The sequence below is a fragment of the Phyllostomus discolor genome, chromosome 2 (assembly GCF_004126475.2).
Source record: "Phyllostomus discolor isolate MPI-MPIP mPhyDis1 chromosome 2, mPhyDis1.pri.v3, whole genome shotgun sequence".
NCBI classification, from domain to species: Eukaryota; Metazoa; Chordata; class Mammalia; order Chiroptera; family Phyllostomidae; genus Phyllostomus; species Phyllostomus discolor.
Window position 1 is genome coordinate 1,566,754 of NC_040904.2, and position 18,016 is coordinate 1,584,769.

Here is an 18,016-nt window from a genome sequence, read left to right on the forward strand (position 1 = left end):
GGTTTGGGGTTCAGGGTCACAGAAGGAAGCCCCGCCCCCTTGAGTCCCGCCAGGTGCGGTTCTTTGCGACTGGCGCCCCCACTGGGCACCGCCGGAACTTCACTCCCTTTTAGGACCTGGTGGCGCCCCGCCACGCCCCCAGCCTTTTCTATCCAGAGCTAGGGCCGTCGTCCTCGGCGACGTCCATGCTGTGTGTCAGGGGCAGCGAAGTGACCGCCCCGACGTGTTTCCGAGCCACAGCACCCATCCGTCCATCCGTCCGTCCGTCCACTCTGGGCCCTTCCGTGCATGACGGCCGTGGGCAGCGTGGCAGCCGTCCGGACTCAGGCTCCGTGGGGGGTGGGGGGGTTGCTCTCAGGTCCCAGTGCTTCAGGCCCCGCGGCCGAGCGTAGAGAGGAGCCGGGCGCGAGCCCGCAGACGGGGTGCATGACCCAGGCCTCCCCGCACGAGGCCGGGGCGGGTCCCGGGGCCGCAGCGTTCCTCAGTGAAGAGAAGGTGGGCTTGGGCGCCTGGGGGTCCCATTTGAACGTCTGTGTCCGCTCCTTCAGCACGTCGGGAGCGTGCCCTGCGTGTCGGGGGCGTGCCCTGCGTGTCGGGGTTCTGCAGGAGCTAAGGACGCAGTAGTTTAAAGAGGGCACGGTCCTGGCACCACGGGGTCATCGGGTCGGGGAGAGAGACGGACATTAAACAAACCACCAGGTTTGTCTGTGGCTGCCTCTGGGGGCCGACAGACCCGTTTTTGGAGACAGCGGGTCACTGCGGGGGAAGCCAGGGCTCCCGGGGCCCCGCATCAGCCTGTGGCCGGTGTGGGCGGCCTCCCTGTGCACCATCGTGGGGAGGGTGGGCCGGGAGCAGGCAGCCGTGGGGCGGGGAGGGGACTGAGCAGAGGTTCGGGCGAGGAGGAAGGCCCGTGGGGGTGGCCCCCCATATCCAGGACCAGGTCCTGAGACCCTCGAGGTCTGCTCTCAGGGTCTCTGGCCGAATCTTCACCTGCCTTCCAGAAAATTCTGTCACGCTGCCCTCCTCGTCTTCCTGTGCTCTGTTTCATCACCTTCAGAGGGCTGTTCCAGCATGAGGCCTTGGGGTCCCATCAGGCTGATGACGGGCAGGGGGTTCGAGAGCCGCGGGTGAAGGCGGAGGGGGGCTGGGGGAAGGTCAGCGGGGGGCTCTGAGCTGTCACAGTCGTCCTGCGTCACTGCATCTCAGGGACACGCACGTGCAGAGCTAACAGCGTCACCGATGCATAGTTTATGTGCTTTAAATCCACCCACTTAAAGCGAAAACCATTCATTGATTTCTAACCCACTCCCAGAGCTGTGTGGCTCTCGCCACGCTGCAATTTTAAAACATTTCCATGGCCCCCAAAGCTCCTCGTGGCCATGCGTGGTCGGTCCCCATGCCCCCCCCACCATCCCCCGCACCCCACCCCACCCCACCCCCCGTCCTAGGGAACCCCGAACCTGCTTCCTGGCTCCACAACGCGACCGTGTCCGACTGTTCCATGGTAACAGGCTCGGACGATACAGCATCTCTGAGCCGTGTCTTCCAGGCCCGTCCATGTTGCAGCGAACGTTGCGTTCCAGTGGGTGGACAGTCCACATTCAGTTCATCTGTGCTCCAGGTGGTTGTTTCAAACACTGCAGGACAGGCCCAGACCCCCCGCCTGGGGGGTCTGAGGGTCACGCAGGGGCCCCTGCCGTGCACACACGCCTCTGACAGGCAGCGTGGTTCACGCACCGACTTGCAAATTGATTTTTTGACCTTCTCTGTACACGCTGCATTGAAAGCGTAGGCTGAATGAGTAATAACGTCTTTGAAACATTTCTTTCCGGCTTGCAGTTCCCAAGCACATCCTCTCAGCGATCGATCCGGCCGTGGCCGACCCGAAGCCTTCTGTGAAGCGGGACGACGGCGGCCAGGGTAACGCTCGCGGCTCGCGGCCAGCGCCCCTCGCCACGGGAGGGGGCGGCGCGCGTGGTCGGCGCACTGGGCTCGCACGGGGGGTCCGGGGCGCTGCGGCGAGCGGCTGCCCCTGGTGGCCGACGCTGCATCTCGATTTTTAAACGCTCCGTAGAATCAGTCCCCCCCTCCACTCCCCTCCCACTTCCTGAAAGAAAGATGGAGTCGATGGTGGGGGCTCCGCGGTGAGCTCGTTGGAAGGGTGCCACCTGCCCCCTCAGGACCTCGCCGGACTCGGCCACGGCGGGTGGGATTTGGGTCGTCTGGTCAAAGCCAGAGTGGAGTCCCGGCCCTCCCACAATGGAGAGGAACCGCGGAGCACCTGGGAAGGATGTGGGCTTCGGCCGGTGGGAGTGTCCGTCGGTGTTACTTTTATCTCGGACTTGGCGTCTGTCCCGCCCAAATATGAACAGTGTGCCTGACGTGGGGAACTCGGGGGGGGGGGGGACACCGGCACACGGGAACCTCGCCTGGACTCAGGGCTCAGACATCCTTGCCCTCGGTGTCCCGCAGCTCTGCCCCACACCCCGAGTCTCCCCACCCCGCTGCGCCGTGTGCTCTGCTCCCACAGACACCCTGGCCCCCGCAGCAGCGGCCTCGGGGCGGGGGGGAACCTGTGCCGTCCTTCCCTGGGCGCTTCGGCCTGTCTGACCTCCCCAGGGTCCCCCGAGCCCCACGGCTGCCCCGTGGGCAGCTCCCACACCGTCGCCGAGTCTAACCAGGCACCTGAAACGGAGCCGCCCTGCATGTCGCTGTCATTCCCCACAGCAGTCACCCGGCACAGCCGCCTCCGTGACGTGAGGCTGGCCCTCCCTGTGCCCAGCGGAGCGGCCGGCGGCTCTGCGGCTGAGTAACACGTCACTACACGTGGCAAACGCCATCGCCCGAGGGGCGGGAAATCCACGTGTTGCCCACGGCAGGGGGGCGAGTGGGCGGCCCCTGAGCTGCAACCGGCTCGTCCAAGAAGGTCCGAGTCCCCGTCGCCGTTCCGCACGCTCGGGGACCACTCACTGAACGCCCCCCCCCCCCCCGCCCCCTGCTCGGTCTTGTCCAGCTGCCGCAGGTACGCCGGGAACCGCCGAGCCCGACCCTGACGGTCTCGCCTCTGTTCGCGCCACAGGTGTGAAGGTGGACACGAGCGAGTCGAGGGTTCCCAGGAACGACGGGGCCATCGTCAGCAGCTCCCTGGCAGCCTTTGCTTACATCAGAGGTGGGTCGGGGGACCGGTGTCCGGGGGACCAGTGTCTGGGGCGCTGTTTGGCCCCGGTGCTCCGACAGCTCGGGGGAAGTGAGCTTGGCACCGTTGCGGCCTGGCTACGAGAGGGAGCCTCCGTGGAGGGGGAGCCGTCAGCGAGAGCCACGCTGGGGAGGGGGCGGCTCCACGGGCTTGTGACGGAGGTCACCGCAGGACGCACGTCAGCCAGAGCCCAGGGCGTGCCGCTCTCTGGGCAGCTGCTCTGGGTGTGGCCCGGCCCCTCACCGGGCAGTGAGCACAGGACATCCGGCGACACACACCGCGAAGCCCCCTCGTCGCCCCTGGAGAGTGGGGCTCCAGGCTGCCGTTGAGGGGACGCCCCTGGGAACCCCGAGGGAGGAGCCTGCCTGCAGGAGCAGCTGGGCACCCAGTCAGCCAGGAAGGTTCTGGCAAAACCAGCCCGGCAGTCGGCAGACGGAGCGAATCCGAGAGGACGCTGCCCCGGGTCGGGCTGCAGGTGGCTCTGACGTGCTGGTGCGGCCAGGTGCACTCGGGGGACGCAGACAAGCCACCAGCACCGGGGACTCCTCCCGAGATGCTGAAACGCAGAGGCTGGTGGAACAGCCAGGAGAGTGTCCAGGGGCCCGAGGACTGTCTCTCTCTCGGCCGGTTCATGATCCGGGAGGCGTCTTCTCGGGCGGGTGGAGTCCCCTCCCTCCGTGTGGGCCCCCCTCCCGCATTCCTTCTAGAGTTGAGGTCACAGGACCGAGAGGGCTCGGGGAAAGAACCTGAGAACACAGGAATGGGAAGGGCGGTGTGTCCGTGTGTCCCTGTGTCCCTGTCTGTGTGTCCGTGTCTCTGTGTGTCCCTGTGTCCCTGTCTGTGTGTCCCTGTGTCTCTGTGTGTCCCTGTGTCCCTGTCTGTGTGTCCCTGTGTCCCTGTGTGTCCCTGTCTGTGTGTCCCTGTCTCTGTGTCCCTGTGTCCTTTGTGTCCCTGTGTCTGTGTGTCCCTGTGTCCCTGTGTCTGTGTGTCCGTGTCTCTGTGTGTCCCTGTGTCCCTGTCTGTGTGTCCCTGTGTCTGTGTCTGTCCCTGTGTCTCTGTGTGTCCCTGTGTCTCTGTGTGTCCCTGTGTCTGTGTATCCCTGTGTCCTTGTCTCTGTGTGTCCCTGTCTGTGTGTCCCTGTGTGTCCCTGTGTGTCCCTGTGTCCCTGTGTGTCCCTGTGTCTGTGTGTCCCTGTGTGTCCCTGTGTGTCCCTGTGTCTGTGTGTCCCTGTGTCCCTGTGTGTCCCTGTGTCTGTGTGTCCCTGTGTCCCTGTGTGTCCCTGTGTCTGTGTGTCCCTGTGTGTCCCTGTGTGTCCCTGTGTGTCCCTGTGTCTGTGTGTCCCTGTGTCCCTGTGTGTCCCTGTGTCTGTGTGTCCCTGTGTGTCCCTGTGTCCCTGTGTGTCCCTGTGTCTGTGTGTCCCTGTGTCTGTGTGTCCCTGTGTCCCTGTGTCTGTGTGTGTCCCTGTGTCTGTGTGTCCCTGTGTCTGTGTGTCCCTGTGTCCCTGTGTGTCCCTGTGTCTGTGTGTCCCTGTGTCCTTGTCTCTGTGTGTCCCTGTCTGTGTGTCCCTGTGTCTCTGTGTCCCTGTGTCTGTGTGTCCCTGTGTCCCTGTGTGTCCCTGTGTCCCTGTGTGTCCCTGTGTCTGTGTGTCCCTGTGTGTCCCTGTGTGTCCCTGTGTGTCCCTGTGTGTCCCTGTGTCTGTGTGTCCCTGTGTCCCTGTGTGTCCCTGTGTCCCTGTGTGTCCCTGTGTGTCCCTGTGTCTGTGTGTCCCTGTGTCTCTGTGTGTCCCTGTGTCTGTGTGTCCTTGTGTCTGTGTCTGTCCCTGTGTCCCTGTGTGTCCCTGTGTCTGTGTGTCCCTGTGTCCCTGTGTGTCCCTGTGTGTGTGTCTCTCTCTGCCCGTGAGTCTGTGTGTGTAGGTTCTCGGCAGGCAGCTTTCGAGCTGGCTCCCCGCCGCCCCCGCGCACGGCACCTACTCAGACCTGTTCGGACGGCGTCTCCCATCACCTCTGACCAGAGCTTTCCAGACACGTGCTGTGTGTTTACCTCACACAACAGGCCTTTCTCGGCCCTCAGATTCCTGTCGCCGCCCCATAGCTTGGGTCTGCATATGTCTCAGCCCCTGGCAGAGCTGCTGTGGACTCGGGCTCCCTGGGCCATGGTGGGACAGCCTGGGGTCGGGGCACCGTTGTTTTGTACGACAGGAGCCCAGGGCGTCAGGCAGACCCGTGCTGAAACCCGAGTGCAATGGCACCTCCCAAAATCGGTCACAGGATCCCCTGTCCGGGAGGCAACGGGGATCAGCACCGCCCTGTCACCGAGCATGGACTCGGGCGTGTTCCCACGGTCCCTGATCCCGGGTCCAGGACGGGCAGCGGTTGTCACGTCTGCAGCGCTGTCGGGCCAGGACCCGGGCTCTCACGGGGGCGGGGTGGGGGGCAGGGGGCCCTCGCTCTGGCCTCTCAGTGGCTTATTCGGACCCAAGTAAACTTGAGCTGGAGTTTCTGTTGGCTCCAGACCAGGGGTCCAAGGGTCAAGGGGCCTTCAAGGCCACGGCCACCATCGTGAGATTCCGGAGGCTGATGGGCGAGGCTGGACGGAGACGCTGCCGGCAACAGCACGGGGCGGAGGTTGTTTAACCACAGGAGACGAACACCTGTTGCTCCCGGATGTGGCCTCGGAAAAGGGGTCACCACAGGCGGGAGTGGTCCCATGGCTTCTAAAAACGTGCTGTTAGTGTAAAGGGTGGTGCTGTGGCGGGCGCCAAGCCTGAGCTCGGTCTCGGCCACCGGGTGGCTTTGGACCATGGGAGGCGCTGGGCCCGCCCCCCTGCGTCGTCCCCTCCGACTTCCGGTGACTCTGCGACAGCAGGCACGTCGCTGCAGGTGACTAGAAAGCCTCGTTCGGAAGGGCTGGCCCAGGGTCCCCCTAGGGCCCTGGGTCGCCGGATCTCAGTGGGCCCAGCGCGGACGCGCGGAGGGTGACTGCTCCGCCGTGCGCCCACCTGAGCCAAGAGGCACCTGGGGGCCCGTGAGTGCGCTGCTCCCCTCCCAGCAGAATCCAGACACTCACCTCCCAGGAGAAGAGGGAGAGAGGACGCAGGCAACTCACATTACGGGGTGCTACCCACAGGGCACCCCATTCCTGAGCACTTGAGCCCCTGGCCCCCTCGACACACTCCAGGGCGCCTCGTGGGCCCTGCTGGGCCCGGGGCCCAGGGGATCTGGCGAAGAACAGGACAGGTCGGCCCCTCCCTCTTGACGCTGGCATCCTATGGGCAGAAAGGACGGACACGCTCCGTGATTCAACCGAAATTCAATCGAGATTCATCCGCGATTCATCCGCGATTCCGCGTCTAAGATGCTAAGAGACAGGGAGGCCAGGCCCAGGCTGGGGTGGGTGGCACAGACGGCTGGATGAGGAGGGAGGGAAGAACCTCCCGGGCGGATGCACCAGCACGTGCGGAAGCCCCGAGGCGCAAAGCTTCAGGCCCCTGTGGGGAGTGGGGAGAGGCCAGTGCGGAGGGAGCGAGAGCAGGGCGCAGGAGGGTGGACCCAGGGGCGGGGGCGGGGCCAGGCCGCAGGACAGTGAGGGGAGTCGGCTGAGCTTTTAAAGAGCCCGCGCAGCCCCCGCTGTGCAGGGCAGGGAGGCGGAAGGAGAGAGCGGAGCAGCGGAAGGCGGGGCCCTGGGGGGCACGGAGGACAGGCAGCATTGCACCAGCTTTTCAGAGAAATCCCCGAATCAGCAGCTGCCCCTGGCAGCCGCTCCCCGGGAGACCGGCAGTCACAGCAGGCAGGCTCGCGGACCATTGCTGTCAGCAACACGGAGCGCGTGCGAGAAAAGGCACCGCCACCCAGCAGAGGAAAGACCGGGCACGCTGCGCCAGCCTGTGTTTTGAGGATAGGGGAGACGGCCATCTGAAGGGAGGAGCGGGGTTGGGGGGACTTGGGAGCAGGGAGACGCAGGTCAAGACCATAGCAAGATGCTGTGGTGTCCCTGTGGCTGGAAAGGAAGGTCGCGTCCGCCCGGGGCCAGGTGCTGGGGAAGGTGAGCGGTGGCAGCCTCTCACAGGCACCAGAAGCCGCTGGGGCCGTGTGTCCTAGAATTCACCACCTTACACCTTCGTCCGAGTGCCCTCCCAGGCCGGTTCCCGAGAGAAATGCCCTCTCACGAGCACCAGGGGCACGTGGCGAGAGAGGGCACAGGTCACGGCCGCAGAGCCCACGAGACAGAAACCTGGCACCAGCCCAGACGCCCCCGGAGGGGCGAGGGAATTGACCACACTGCAGTCAAGACCAGCGGCCCCCAACCCTTTGCGTCCGGGTCCTAGCCGGTCACGGACGGGTACCGGTGTGTGGCCCAGGGGGTTGGGGACCCCTGGGCAGGACGATGAAGGAGAGCATGGCAATGCCATGTTACGTGAAAACTGACACCTGCCACCGGCAAGGGTTTAGAGACATGCAGCGACGTGATGAACTGGACTGAAAGGCGGGCCGGGCGGCAATGACCATGGATTCAGGGGGTCGTTACCTTGGTGGGGGCGCCCGGCTGGGGAGGAGGAGGACAGGCCAAGGCTGGACGCAGGTCTGGTCAGGCCCTCGCCCTGCACCTCAGGTCTTAGCGCCGTGTTGCGTGCCGCTGTGTAACGGTGCCCCGGGTGCCAGCACCTGCCAGTCCTCGCACTGCTGCCGCTCCCAGAAATGACAGGCCCCTCCCTCTTTCTCAGAGGATACGTGTCTCCATGTGACCACGTCTCCAGAAGGCCCCGACCCGAGGGCACAATCTGCTGTGATGAACGGCGCAGCAGGCGCCACATTGGGGCCAAGGCTCCGGCGGCCTCAGGAGGGGGAGCAGACTGCGTGGTCCCAGGTGTGGCCACAAGGGAGGCATCGGTGTCAGGGGCGCCACGGCGACTTGAGCCACCAGTGCGGAAGCTGAGTGGGGGGGTTCCCAGTTTCAGGAAGATGCTGTGTCCCACGTGGGTCCTTCGTGTGAGGCTGCAGCCACTGGACCTTTGACCAGGCACAAAAGTCAGTGGCCCTCGGGCGCTCAGACTGCAGCCTGGATCTCGGGTGCAGGGGCCTTCGCCGTCCTCGGGGAGTGAGGTGGGTCCACGCAGCTGAGCTGGGCTGAGCCGAGCAAACATGGGGTCCCAAAGGCACGGCCACAGGCAGCTCACAGTTCCGGGCCTGGCTCCCCCTGCAGAGGCCACCAACCTCCAGGCAGATTTCTGCCTGGGCTGCCACTTTGGCCTGTCTGTCCATGTGGGCCAACCACGCCCACGGGCCAACATGTCCTGACACGTGATCAGAGCACAGGGCACCTGTGTCCACTCTCGGCCACGGCCACCGGGCTGAGTCGCTGCAGCACAGAGTGCGGGCCCCCAGTGCCCGACACGCTCTCGAAGCCCCTCCCAGGGGACGTCGGCTGGCTCCTGACCGGTGTTGGGGGGCTTGCTGCGTCGCTGCTTCCCAAGGTGGGGGTGCTGACACCGCAGGGGGGACTCGGCCGAGAAACGGGGCAAGCTCCAGTCCTGTCCGCACGGGGTTAAGGGAAGGCTCGGACCACGTGAGGATTCAGACTAGGGTGCGTGGCACAAATTAGCGTTATTTCTACTTGCCGTGCGCTCGGCTGGATGGGAAAGAAGCTCCAGAACTTTTATTTATATTTACTGTTTAACCTGGAAGAAGTGAAGCTCTGCTTACATCTACTTCACGTTGATACTTACGTCCACATTTAAACTTATACGTAAGTTAATTTTGTGTAGTTTCTACCACTAATAGCTGACAGCTTACTGAACATTTCCTCTGTGTCACTGGGTGCTGTGGTAGCTCTTCGGGAAGGAATTCCTTCCTCCTGACGCCTCTGTGGGAAGAGGGAGCGGCCAGCCCCGGCTCACAGAGGAAGAAACTGTGTCAGGGAGAGGTCACGTGACTTACAGGAAGCCGCACAGCGAGGAGTGTCAGACCTGAGTCTGAGCCCAGGGGGACCGCCCTCCGCGTCCCTCCGCTCTGTGTGCTACCATGTACACACACGTGCTGACTGCATGTGCTGCACAGCTCTTTTAATCAGCGGGGGGCGGGGTGGGCGAGGCGGGGGTGTCCCCGGGCCTCTGGCGGGGACCCGTCGCCCCTCCCAGCCGCTGACTGACCTGTCCTCTCGCCCCCGCAGCGCACCCCGAGAGAGCCGCCCTGCTGTTCGTGTCCAGCGTCTGCATCGGCCTGGCCCTCGCGCTGTGCGCCTTGGTCCTGAGGGTGCCCTGCGCCAAGGACTGGCGGGAGCTGCAGCTGGCGCGGGAGCGCCTGGTGCCGGGCGGCGATGAGGCCGCGGAGGACAGCGAGGACGCAGATGGGGAGGAGGACTCTTCGGACTCGGATTTCCCCGGGGAGGTGCCGGGGTTCGGCAGGACTCCGCGCCCCGCGTACTCGTCTATCGAGGCTGCGGAGCTGGCAGAGAGGATTGAGCGGCGGGAGCAGATCCTGCAGGAAATCTGGATGAACAGCGGCTTGGACGCGTCGCTGCCGAGGAACGTGGGGGCCTTCTGCTGAGCACCCGACGCGCCTGCTGGCCTCGCCCCTCCGAGCGCCGGAGCGCCCCCCGCTCCCCCGGCTCGGCCTCACCTGTACCTTCTGTGAAGGAGCCTTTGTCGCCATCGACACCTGGTGAAGCCAGAAGGGGGCCTTTCGAACTGTTTACAGCACATTTCCAAACAAACGCGGTGGGCAGGCGGGCGGGCGTCGCTGTCGGCTGCGTCCGCTCCCAGCAGCGTCTGCGCACCCGCACGCTCCCGGTTCGCGCTCCGGGGCGCCGCTGTCACCGGCTTGCACGAATTCAGCCCGTTCCTCCACGCACAGCCACCGCAGACGGTGCCGGTCTCCCCGTTCGGCCGAGGCGCAGGCAGGGCGCCCCCGTGTCCGCCCGGTGAAACCGCAGCTGCTCGGGGCGCAGGCGCGCTGCCCCTCCGCGTGGCCACGTGGTGGGCCGTCCTCCCCACGCTGCTCCGTGGGTGCGGGGCGGCCACAGGCTTCTTGGATGGAGAGAAGACACGGATTTCAGGGTTCTGCGTGGGCCATGGCCACTCCATTCCACCTGGGGCTCCAAGGCAGCCCCAGTGCATCAGAAATGAAGGGAACTGACTGCGTCCCAATAAAACTTTATTTATACGCCTTGACTTCTGAATTCACTTTCACACGCGCATGCTATTCCTCCTACGGCCTCAAATACGTGCTGTCTTGCCCTTTACAGGAAAAGTCCGCCGACTCCCAGTTTGGAGGTTAAAACGGCGGGGCTTCCAGAGGAAAAAGCGGTCGTTGACCGGGGTCCGCAGCCGTTCCGTGCACAGGGGCCGGCGGAGCTACCCTCAGGTCGTCGCAGAAATGGGGCCCTGCCCCTGGAGGGAGGTGGAAGTGGGAGAGGGCGCGGGAGCAAGAGGAGTTGATGCGATGAACCCGAGGCTCCTGGTGCGAGAACCGCGTCCCCCCACCCCGCCCCCTGCTGGACAGGAGGCTTATAGCTGGGGGGGGCTCAGAGGGTAAAAGGACGGCTGGGTCTCTGTCCTGTGCCCAGCCGGACAGCTCTCCAGGCCCGGTCGTCCTCGTGGGCAGTCCACCTGCACACAGGGGTGTGTGCGGATGAGGACGGGAGGCTGGCGGGTCAGGTCCTGGGCCCAGGTCACAGGACGCGAGGTGCCAGAGCCGCCCACCGGGAGGCGGCCAGGAGGTGCCAGCCACTGCCCGAGAACCCAGTGGCCAGGGAGATGGAGAAGGGCTCCTGGGTCAGCCCCCAGGTCCGGCGGGGGGAGCAGAGCGGCCAGGTGTGGGGCGGACTCTCGAGTCTCTGCAACGGGCCCGGCGGGCCGGACTGGGCGGCGGGCGGGGGGGCGGGCGGGCACCGCAGTTTTGTGGGCTGCATTCAGTTTGTCTGAGCTCACGGGCCCGCTGTGACCGAATTCCTGTGCACCGGGCGGCCGGCCGGCCATCAATCCCCCCAGTTCCGGAGGCGGGACGTCCGAGCGCGAGGGGCTGGGAAGTTCAGCAGCGTCTGGCGAGGCCTGGCGTCCGTGGCTGCAGCCGGCCATCGTCCTGCTGTGTCCCCCTGAGGCAGGAGGCGGGGGAGCTCGGGGGGGGGGGGTCTCTCTGGTAAGGGCGCTAATCCCGCCCGTGGGGGCTGCAGCCTTGTGACCTGCTCTTCTCCCGAAGGACCCGAGGCCCATCGCCATCACTTCCGCTCCAGGACCTCACCCGCTATGCTGGGGGTGGGGGGCAGGGGGCGGAGCTCCAACCAGGGTTGGAGGAGGGGCTGCGGAGGGAGCGCGGGCTCCGCCTGGGGCACGGCCTGGCTCTGAGCATCTCTGGGCGGCAGACACCCTGCTGCTTCCGCACGGTGGGTCCCGGAAGCCCGGCCGGAGAGCCCAGCCCCGAGGGGAGCCCCTTCAGGGCTGCGACGGCCCCGCAGATGCCGGGCTTTGCTCCCTTCTGGGAGGGAAGCACGTCCAGGGACCAGCAGGCCACGGAGCCACCTGTTCGTCTGCGCCGACTCACTCCCGGGGACCCTGGAGCCACACGGGCTTGCTCTTCACAGGCCCACTCACAAAGTTTTCCACTAAGTGCTGTGGATGCACTTTCTCTTCCTTATGGTTTTCTTTGTTGTTGTTTTAGTCCTCACCCAAGAACACCTTTCTTCATTGCTGAGAGAGAGAGAGAGAGAGAAACACTGATTGGTTGCCTCCTACATGCTCCCCAACCAGGGTTTGAACCCACAAGCCTCTGCTCTGTGGTGAGACAGTGGTGCAACCCACAGGGCCACTGGGCCAGGACCCTTTTGATTTCCTTAAAACCCTTTTCTCTTCTCGGGTTTACTTTGTGGTGAAAACACAGTGAGTGACGCGGATAACACACAAAACGTGCCGCTCCAGTGCTCGTGCCCACCAGCAAGGCTTCTGGTCTCCGGGGGCCTGTCGGTTGCTACGTTGTTGGGGAGTCGGAAGTTACAGGCGGATTTTCAACAGCACCAGGGGCCAGCGCCCCCGGTCCCGCACAGCTCCAGGGTCAGCTGTGACATGACGCGGAGGCCGGCCCCTCCGCCACACAGGGGTCACGTTTCCAGTGCTCGGCAGCCCTGGCCAGCGGCGCCTGCCTCGGGCAGCTGTCCCGCCGGGCGGTGCTCAGCCCGTGTGTGGAATCTGCCGCAGAGACGCGGGCCCCGCACCGTGACGAAGTGGAGGGTGGTCTCCCTGGGCCTCACCGACCCAGGGTGCGGGCAGGGAGGCGGGGCCCAGGACCACCTGCTCCCTCCGTGGCTCACCCTCCTGGTGGCGGCCCTACATGTCCCCAGTCTCCACGGCCTGAGGTCAGTCCTCCTGGAGAGCCTGGGTGCACGTGCCCCAGAGCGGCAGCCTCCGCCTCCAGAGGGGACTCAGGGGCTCAGCCCTCCCCTGCCTGTCCTCAGCGGGGCCTGGCCCCAAGCCTCGCCTCTGACTCCTGCAGCAGATTTTAGCTCGCTGAGCTCCGCCCAGCCAGTCTTAATGTCTTGGAAATAACCAAATCACAGGTAAATTCTGCCGGAGAAACAGAAATCAGGCCCCCACAGCGCATGACTCCCGTGGACGCTTTAAGACGCGATTAACGCGGGCGAAGCAGATGTCTGTCAAGGGCCCGACCGGCTCTTTCTAGCAGAGCGCTTCTTCGGAAGGTTCCGGATCTCCGTCTGACGATCGCTCAGCCCCACTGCGCTCCTCTCGGGGGAGCCAGCAGAAAGCCCTGGCGGGGGTTTATCTCGGGTGGGACTGCTGCCTTCCTGCTGTGGGGCGAGCTGCCCGTGGCACCGTGGGCCTGGGCGGCGGGGCTGGGCGGACAAAGAGAGGAAAGCCCGTCACTTCCGACGGGGACGCGTTTCAGCCCCCGGCACTTTCTCTGCTCCAGTGCGTGACTCCGCGGACGGGGTCCTTTCAGGAGAAGACAAACAGGCCTTGTCATTTCCTCTCGTTTCAAAGACTGAGTCCAGCCTGGCAGAGGCCGGGGCGGGAGGGAGGGACGCGGGTCCCGAGGACTGGACGCCAGGCTGACCTGCTCCCCGTCCGAGGAAGGGAGGGGCGGCACCCGGAGGCCCGTGTCCAAGCGTGACGTGGCCTCCCTGATGGAGACAGAGGACAATGGTCCCCGCTGGTGACAATGAGCCAGCAAGAGCGCGTGTTACTAACCTGCAAAGAATTCACCAACCCAGGGAGTTGCCTCCCGGCTGGGAGCTGCTGGACTTCCTTCCTGAGACCCTGACCTTGGCCTGCAAAGCCACGAGTCCTGGACAGCGGGGCCCGGGGACAGCGCAGCGTGGGCGGCCCATAGACGGGGACCCTCGGGTGGCCAAGCAGGGGGTTCTGTTGAGCAGGTTGGGCCCACATCACTCCGCTCATGCACAAGAGCAACTTTTCTCCTGGAGGACATGTGGGGAGAAACTCCAGCTGTCCTGGAAAAATAATAAATAGTGAACATGTGCCCAGTGGTGCTTTCAAATGCGGCGGAAAAACTCTCCAAGGCCTGTTGTCAGGGGGAATGTGGCAAGGATGGACCGATACGCGGGAGATGGTGCCGCTCGTGTTGAAGAAGGTGGCCCCATATGGAGCAATGTTTCGGCTCTGACCTCTGCCCCCAACACTCGCAGGCCTGCGCAGAGGGGTCTCAGACACCCCACGGCCAAACCTGGACAAGTTTCGTGATGCAAAAAAGGTGCGTCGAGTATGTTCTTCCCTACCTGGGCCAATGTGCCTTGATAATGACCTTGAAGACCAGGTTCAAACTTAAAATCCTCAGGCTCTGCAGGGTCTGGGGCCAGGACGTGGCTGCGTGGGGGCAGCGGCCTTAACCCTGGGCTCGGGCTCGCTTTTCTCTTCCCGCCCAACTCTGTCCATTTGTGTGAGGGGCGTCGCTTCTGCACGTGTGCATGGGAGGACACGGACCAAGCGCTGGTGCCCGCCCCTCCCCCCAGCCCCCAAACAGCCCCTACCCCTTCGACATAGTGCGGGGCCAGGGATGTGCATGCTGGCCTCAGGGACAGACGTTGCGAGGTAGCGGTGTGGTCCCCGGTCTCAGTCATGTGCTGGACAGCTGAGTGCATTCTGGCCGCCGTCTGAATGTTGTTAAACGTCTGCCTTCCTGAGCCCACCGCTCATGCTTTCTCCAGAGAGGGGGGTGCGTGGGGCGGAGCCAGGTCTGGGCCTCGGGTGGACACTCCCCCAGCTGCTCCCCAAAATGCCCAGCTCCCTCCTCCCTCACTGGCCGCCTGCAGACCTGGGCCGCTACCCTCTGTCCCCCAGTCTCCCCCGTCCCCAGGAGGGAGGCGATGATGGCACACAGCTCTCGGGGGCGTGGGGAGGGGTCCCCGGGAAACGGAGGAAAATGGGTCCTCCAAGAGGCATGAGGTCAGGGACTGGAGGAGGAGAGAAGTGAGGGAAGGCTTTACACCGGGGCTTGCTCGCCCCCAGAAGGACTGCAGAGGGGTTTCGGGGCTGAGACACTTGGAAGACTCTTCTTTCTTGAAGTCGTCCTGGGTGTCCTGTCCCCGGGCGCAGGGACGTCCCCTCGTCCGCTGCGGCACAGGTTCCCAGGAGCCCCGGAGGCCCTTCCGGGTCACCGCTTCTCCGTGACCTTTCCAGATGCCCCTTTGCACGCTGACGCTGTCGTCTCTCTGCCTCCCTCAAGGTGATGGCCGGGCACCGCATAGGCACGGAATTCAAAGAATACGGCCTGTCCCCCACCCTCAGGGAGTTCACACGAGCCGGGGGTGACAGACGAGAGCAACGGAAGAGTTCGGAAAGCCGTGGGGGAAAGCGCCCTCAGGGCGGGTGGCCTTTGCTGCAGCTCAGCCCCTGCCGGCACCGGCTGGGTGCCCCGCGGAGCAGCTCGCCAGCGCAGCCGCCGGGGCCGGGCCTCCTGTGTGGGGCCTCACAGCTGCTGCTTCGGGGCTTCACTCCTTACCGGTCCTTTCGCACTTTTCCGACAGGTTCAGCGTCTTTGAGGAATTCGTTCATTTCATCTAAGTTACCCAACTCATTAGCATATAAGTGTCCCTGGTCTTCTCTTACAATTCTAAGAATTTTGTTGCCACCAGCAGTAACGCTCCCTTGTACTCTGGCTCCGGGAAACCGAGTCTTGCTCCCCCCATTCTCTCCCCCCACCCCCTTATCCAGCTGAAAGCTCGTCAGTGTTGTTGATCCTTCCCAAGAACCAGCTTCCGATGGTGCTCATTTCTCCATTGTTTCTCCATCATGTGTCCCTTATTTCCATCGCTGTTTCTCTTTTTCTGTGGCTCTGGGTTCACGCTGCTCTTCTCTTCCCAGCTTCCTAGGGTGCAAGGTTAGGTTACGCATCCCAGATCGGTCTTTCAAAATACAGGCGTTTGTAACCATGAACTCCCTGCCCCCCCCCCCGCCCCCCCCGGCCTCAGCCGCGTCCCGCGAGCGCCGTGTGTCGGTTCTGCTCTCGTTCATCTCACAGTGTTTTCTCGTTTCCCTCGTGCTTTCCCCTTCGACCCGCTGACTATTTAAGAACTGGCGTTTAATGTCCGCGTATTTGTGAACTTCCCCCCAATTCTCTCGTTGTCGGTTCCCCACTGAACTCACTGCATTCAGGGGACCGGCTTCAGTCCTCGGAGCTCTGTCGAGACTGATTTTCCCGCGTCTGTGGGGTCGGTTAGGGACGACGTCCCACGCGCACTTGAGAGAGCGTGTGTTCTGCTGTGCGGGGCGACGTGCGTGACAGGCGTGTGTTCAGTCTGGTCGGTCCGCCGTGTTTTCCACGCCTTCCCGAGACCCGTGGGGTCTGCCTGGTCGCACTGTGCACAGGTGAGAGGGTGTGTGGCAGCCCCGACCGTGGTGGTTGCACTTGAACTTTGGTGTCCATCTGTCCCCCCAGCTCCATCTCACCCTGCCCCAGGTCCTTGGGGACCCCGTGCTGGCTGCATATGTGGGGTCGTGGTTCTGTCTTCCTGCCCGGCTGGGCCTCGTATCACCGTGAACCGTCCGCCCCCCTTTCTCTCCGGGAGCAGCTTCCATGCTGCAGGCGACTGTCAGGCGTCCGCACAGCGACAGCCCGCAGCCCTGTCGCCGTTGCCACGGTTCAATCCCTCCCCCTTTCGCTTCCCACCTGCCCGTGTCTCTGAGCGCAAAGCGGGTCCCCGTCCATGGCACACAGTGGGGTCCTGGGGCTGCGGTCCGTCGGTCCGTCTGTCCGCCTCCGCCCCGGGCGGAGCTGTTCCGTCCGTCCCGCTCGGTCTCACGGTCGCTGGGGCCGTGCACACGCCCCCGCCGCACCGCCTTCCAGCCCCCGGGCCCCTCGCGACGACCTCCTTTTCCCTTTCTTCTCTGCCTCCTTCCGTCCCAAGAAGGGGTTTCCTGGGGTGTGGCTTCCGAGTCTCTAACGAATGGAACTGTCCGTCCCGAGTGTGTCCCTCTGCCTGTGTGTCGGGCTCCCCTGCAGCGCACACCTTCGCTGACCGGAGCCCAGCGCCCGCCCCACTTCCTTCGCGGTGCCGCCGTCCGCGGCCTCACGTGTAGCTACCCACAACCCCCCGCACGCTGCTGGAGTCATCGCTCCACATGCTGCCGTGTCGCAGGCAGAAGCCCACAGGAGCAGCCCAGATACATCCATCTCGCCTTTAAATGCTGGTCCCCATCTTGGGTCTCTTTATTTCTTCCTACGGGTCCAAGCTGCCGTCTGAGGTCACTTCCTTCCTGCAGTGCAACCTCATTCCCACCCACGCCCTTTGCACTGCTGCAGAGAAAACAGTGCGTGTTCGCGTGCTGTCAGCCCCGGGGGTGAATTACAGGGGCTGTGGGAGGCTATCCAGGGCAAGCCTGGTCGGCCCTGGGCAGTGGAGGGGAGGCCGGCTGGGGACAGAGAAAAGGCAGGGTCCTGGGGGCCCCTCAACACTCCTGCTCACTGCCACTTGGAACGGCGTCTCAGGTGGGCCCTTTCTGTCCTCCGCAGCCTCTGCCCACACTCACCGAGCTCCTCACCAAGCCCGTGGCCGGACACCCAAAGCCACGCCCCCAGGTCAGCACGTGCCCCCCAAGCCTGAGAGAACGGGGGAGAGAAAGGGGCGGGAGTAGAGTGCTCGCTTCAGCATGGGCCACGGGGCCCGGGGTTTGGGGGGCCGTGACGGAGAGCCCCTGCAGGTGCTATCGGCTCCTCCCAGCCCCATCTGCCTGGTCTGCGGTCTCTCAGGGCACCTGCTGATGTGACGCCCCTGGGACTGGCCGGGGGCGGGGCTCACACGTGGGAGAGGGACTGGGGGGAGGACACTGAAGGCCAGCCACAGGGTGACAGCTGGTGGCCGTCAGCATTCACCTGCTCGAGCTCAGCGCTGGGGACGGATCCCACAGAGGCACCGGAGCTCCTGTCGACGGGCGGGGGGTGGGCACGGCACGCAGGCCGCTTATGCGAGCCCCTGGCCTCACCTGCTCGCATCTCTCTGGGACGCATGTGCACACACACACGTGCACATGCCCATGTATGCACATGCACAGGTGTGCACACACCGTGACAGTTCTCTCCGGTACATGGCCGTCACGCTCAAGGAGGCTTCCATTCCAGGACTCGGGCCGGCACCAGGAACACGAACACGAAAATGGCTGTGTCCTCATCCGCCAGAAGTTACTGGTGTGGCTAGAGAACCCCACATGAGCCACGGGCAGCCACGGACAGCGAGGACAAGTTGTCTGTGGCTGCCCGTGGCTCATCCGGGGTCCTCCAGCCTTGGACCGGGACCTGCAGCCCTGGCCTCCACTCCCTGCTTCGCCAGTGCTGGAGGTGACCAGTGGCTCCCAGTTGGGGG

At 64.5% G+C, this 18,016-nt stretch overlaps 1 protein-coding gene across 4 annotated transcripts in view; it reads left to right on the forward strand.

Moving 5' to 3' along the window:
• EVA1C (eva-1 homolog C) overlaps positions 1 to 10,354 on the forward strand; it is a 45,635-nt gene extending 35,281 nt beyond the window's left edge. For all 4 annotated transcript variants that reach the window (XM_036017404.1, XM_036017403.1, XM_036017402.1 and 1 more), the window contains 3 exons: positions 1,840 to 1,920; positions 3,080 to 3,169; positions 9,362 to 10,354. In XM_036017404.1, coding sequence (XP_035873297.1) covers positions 1,840 to 1,920; positions 3,080 to 3,169; positions 9,362 to 9,738 — 548 coding nt within the window. In that variant the 3' untranslated portion in view covers positions 9,739 to 10,354. The remainder of the gene's footprint in view (positions 1 to 1,839; positions 1,921 to 3,079; positions 3,170 to 9,361) is intronic.
• Positions 10,355 to 18,016: the final 7,662 nt, after the last annotated feature.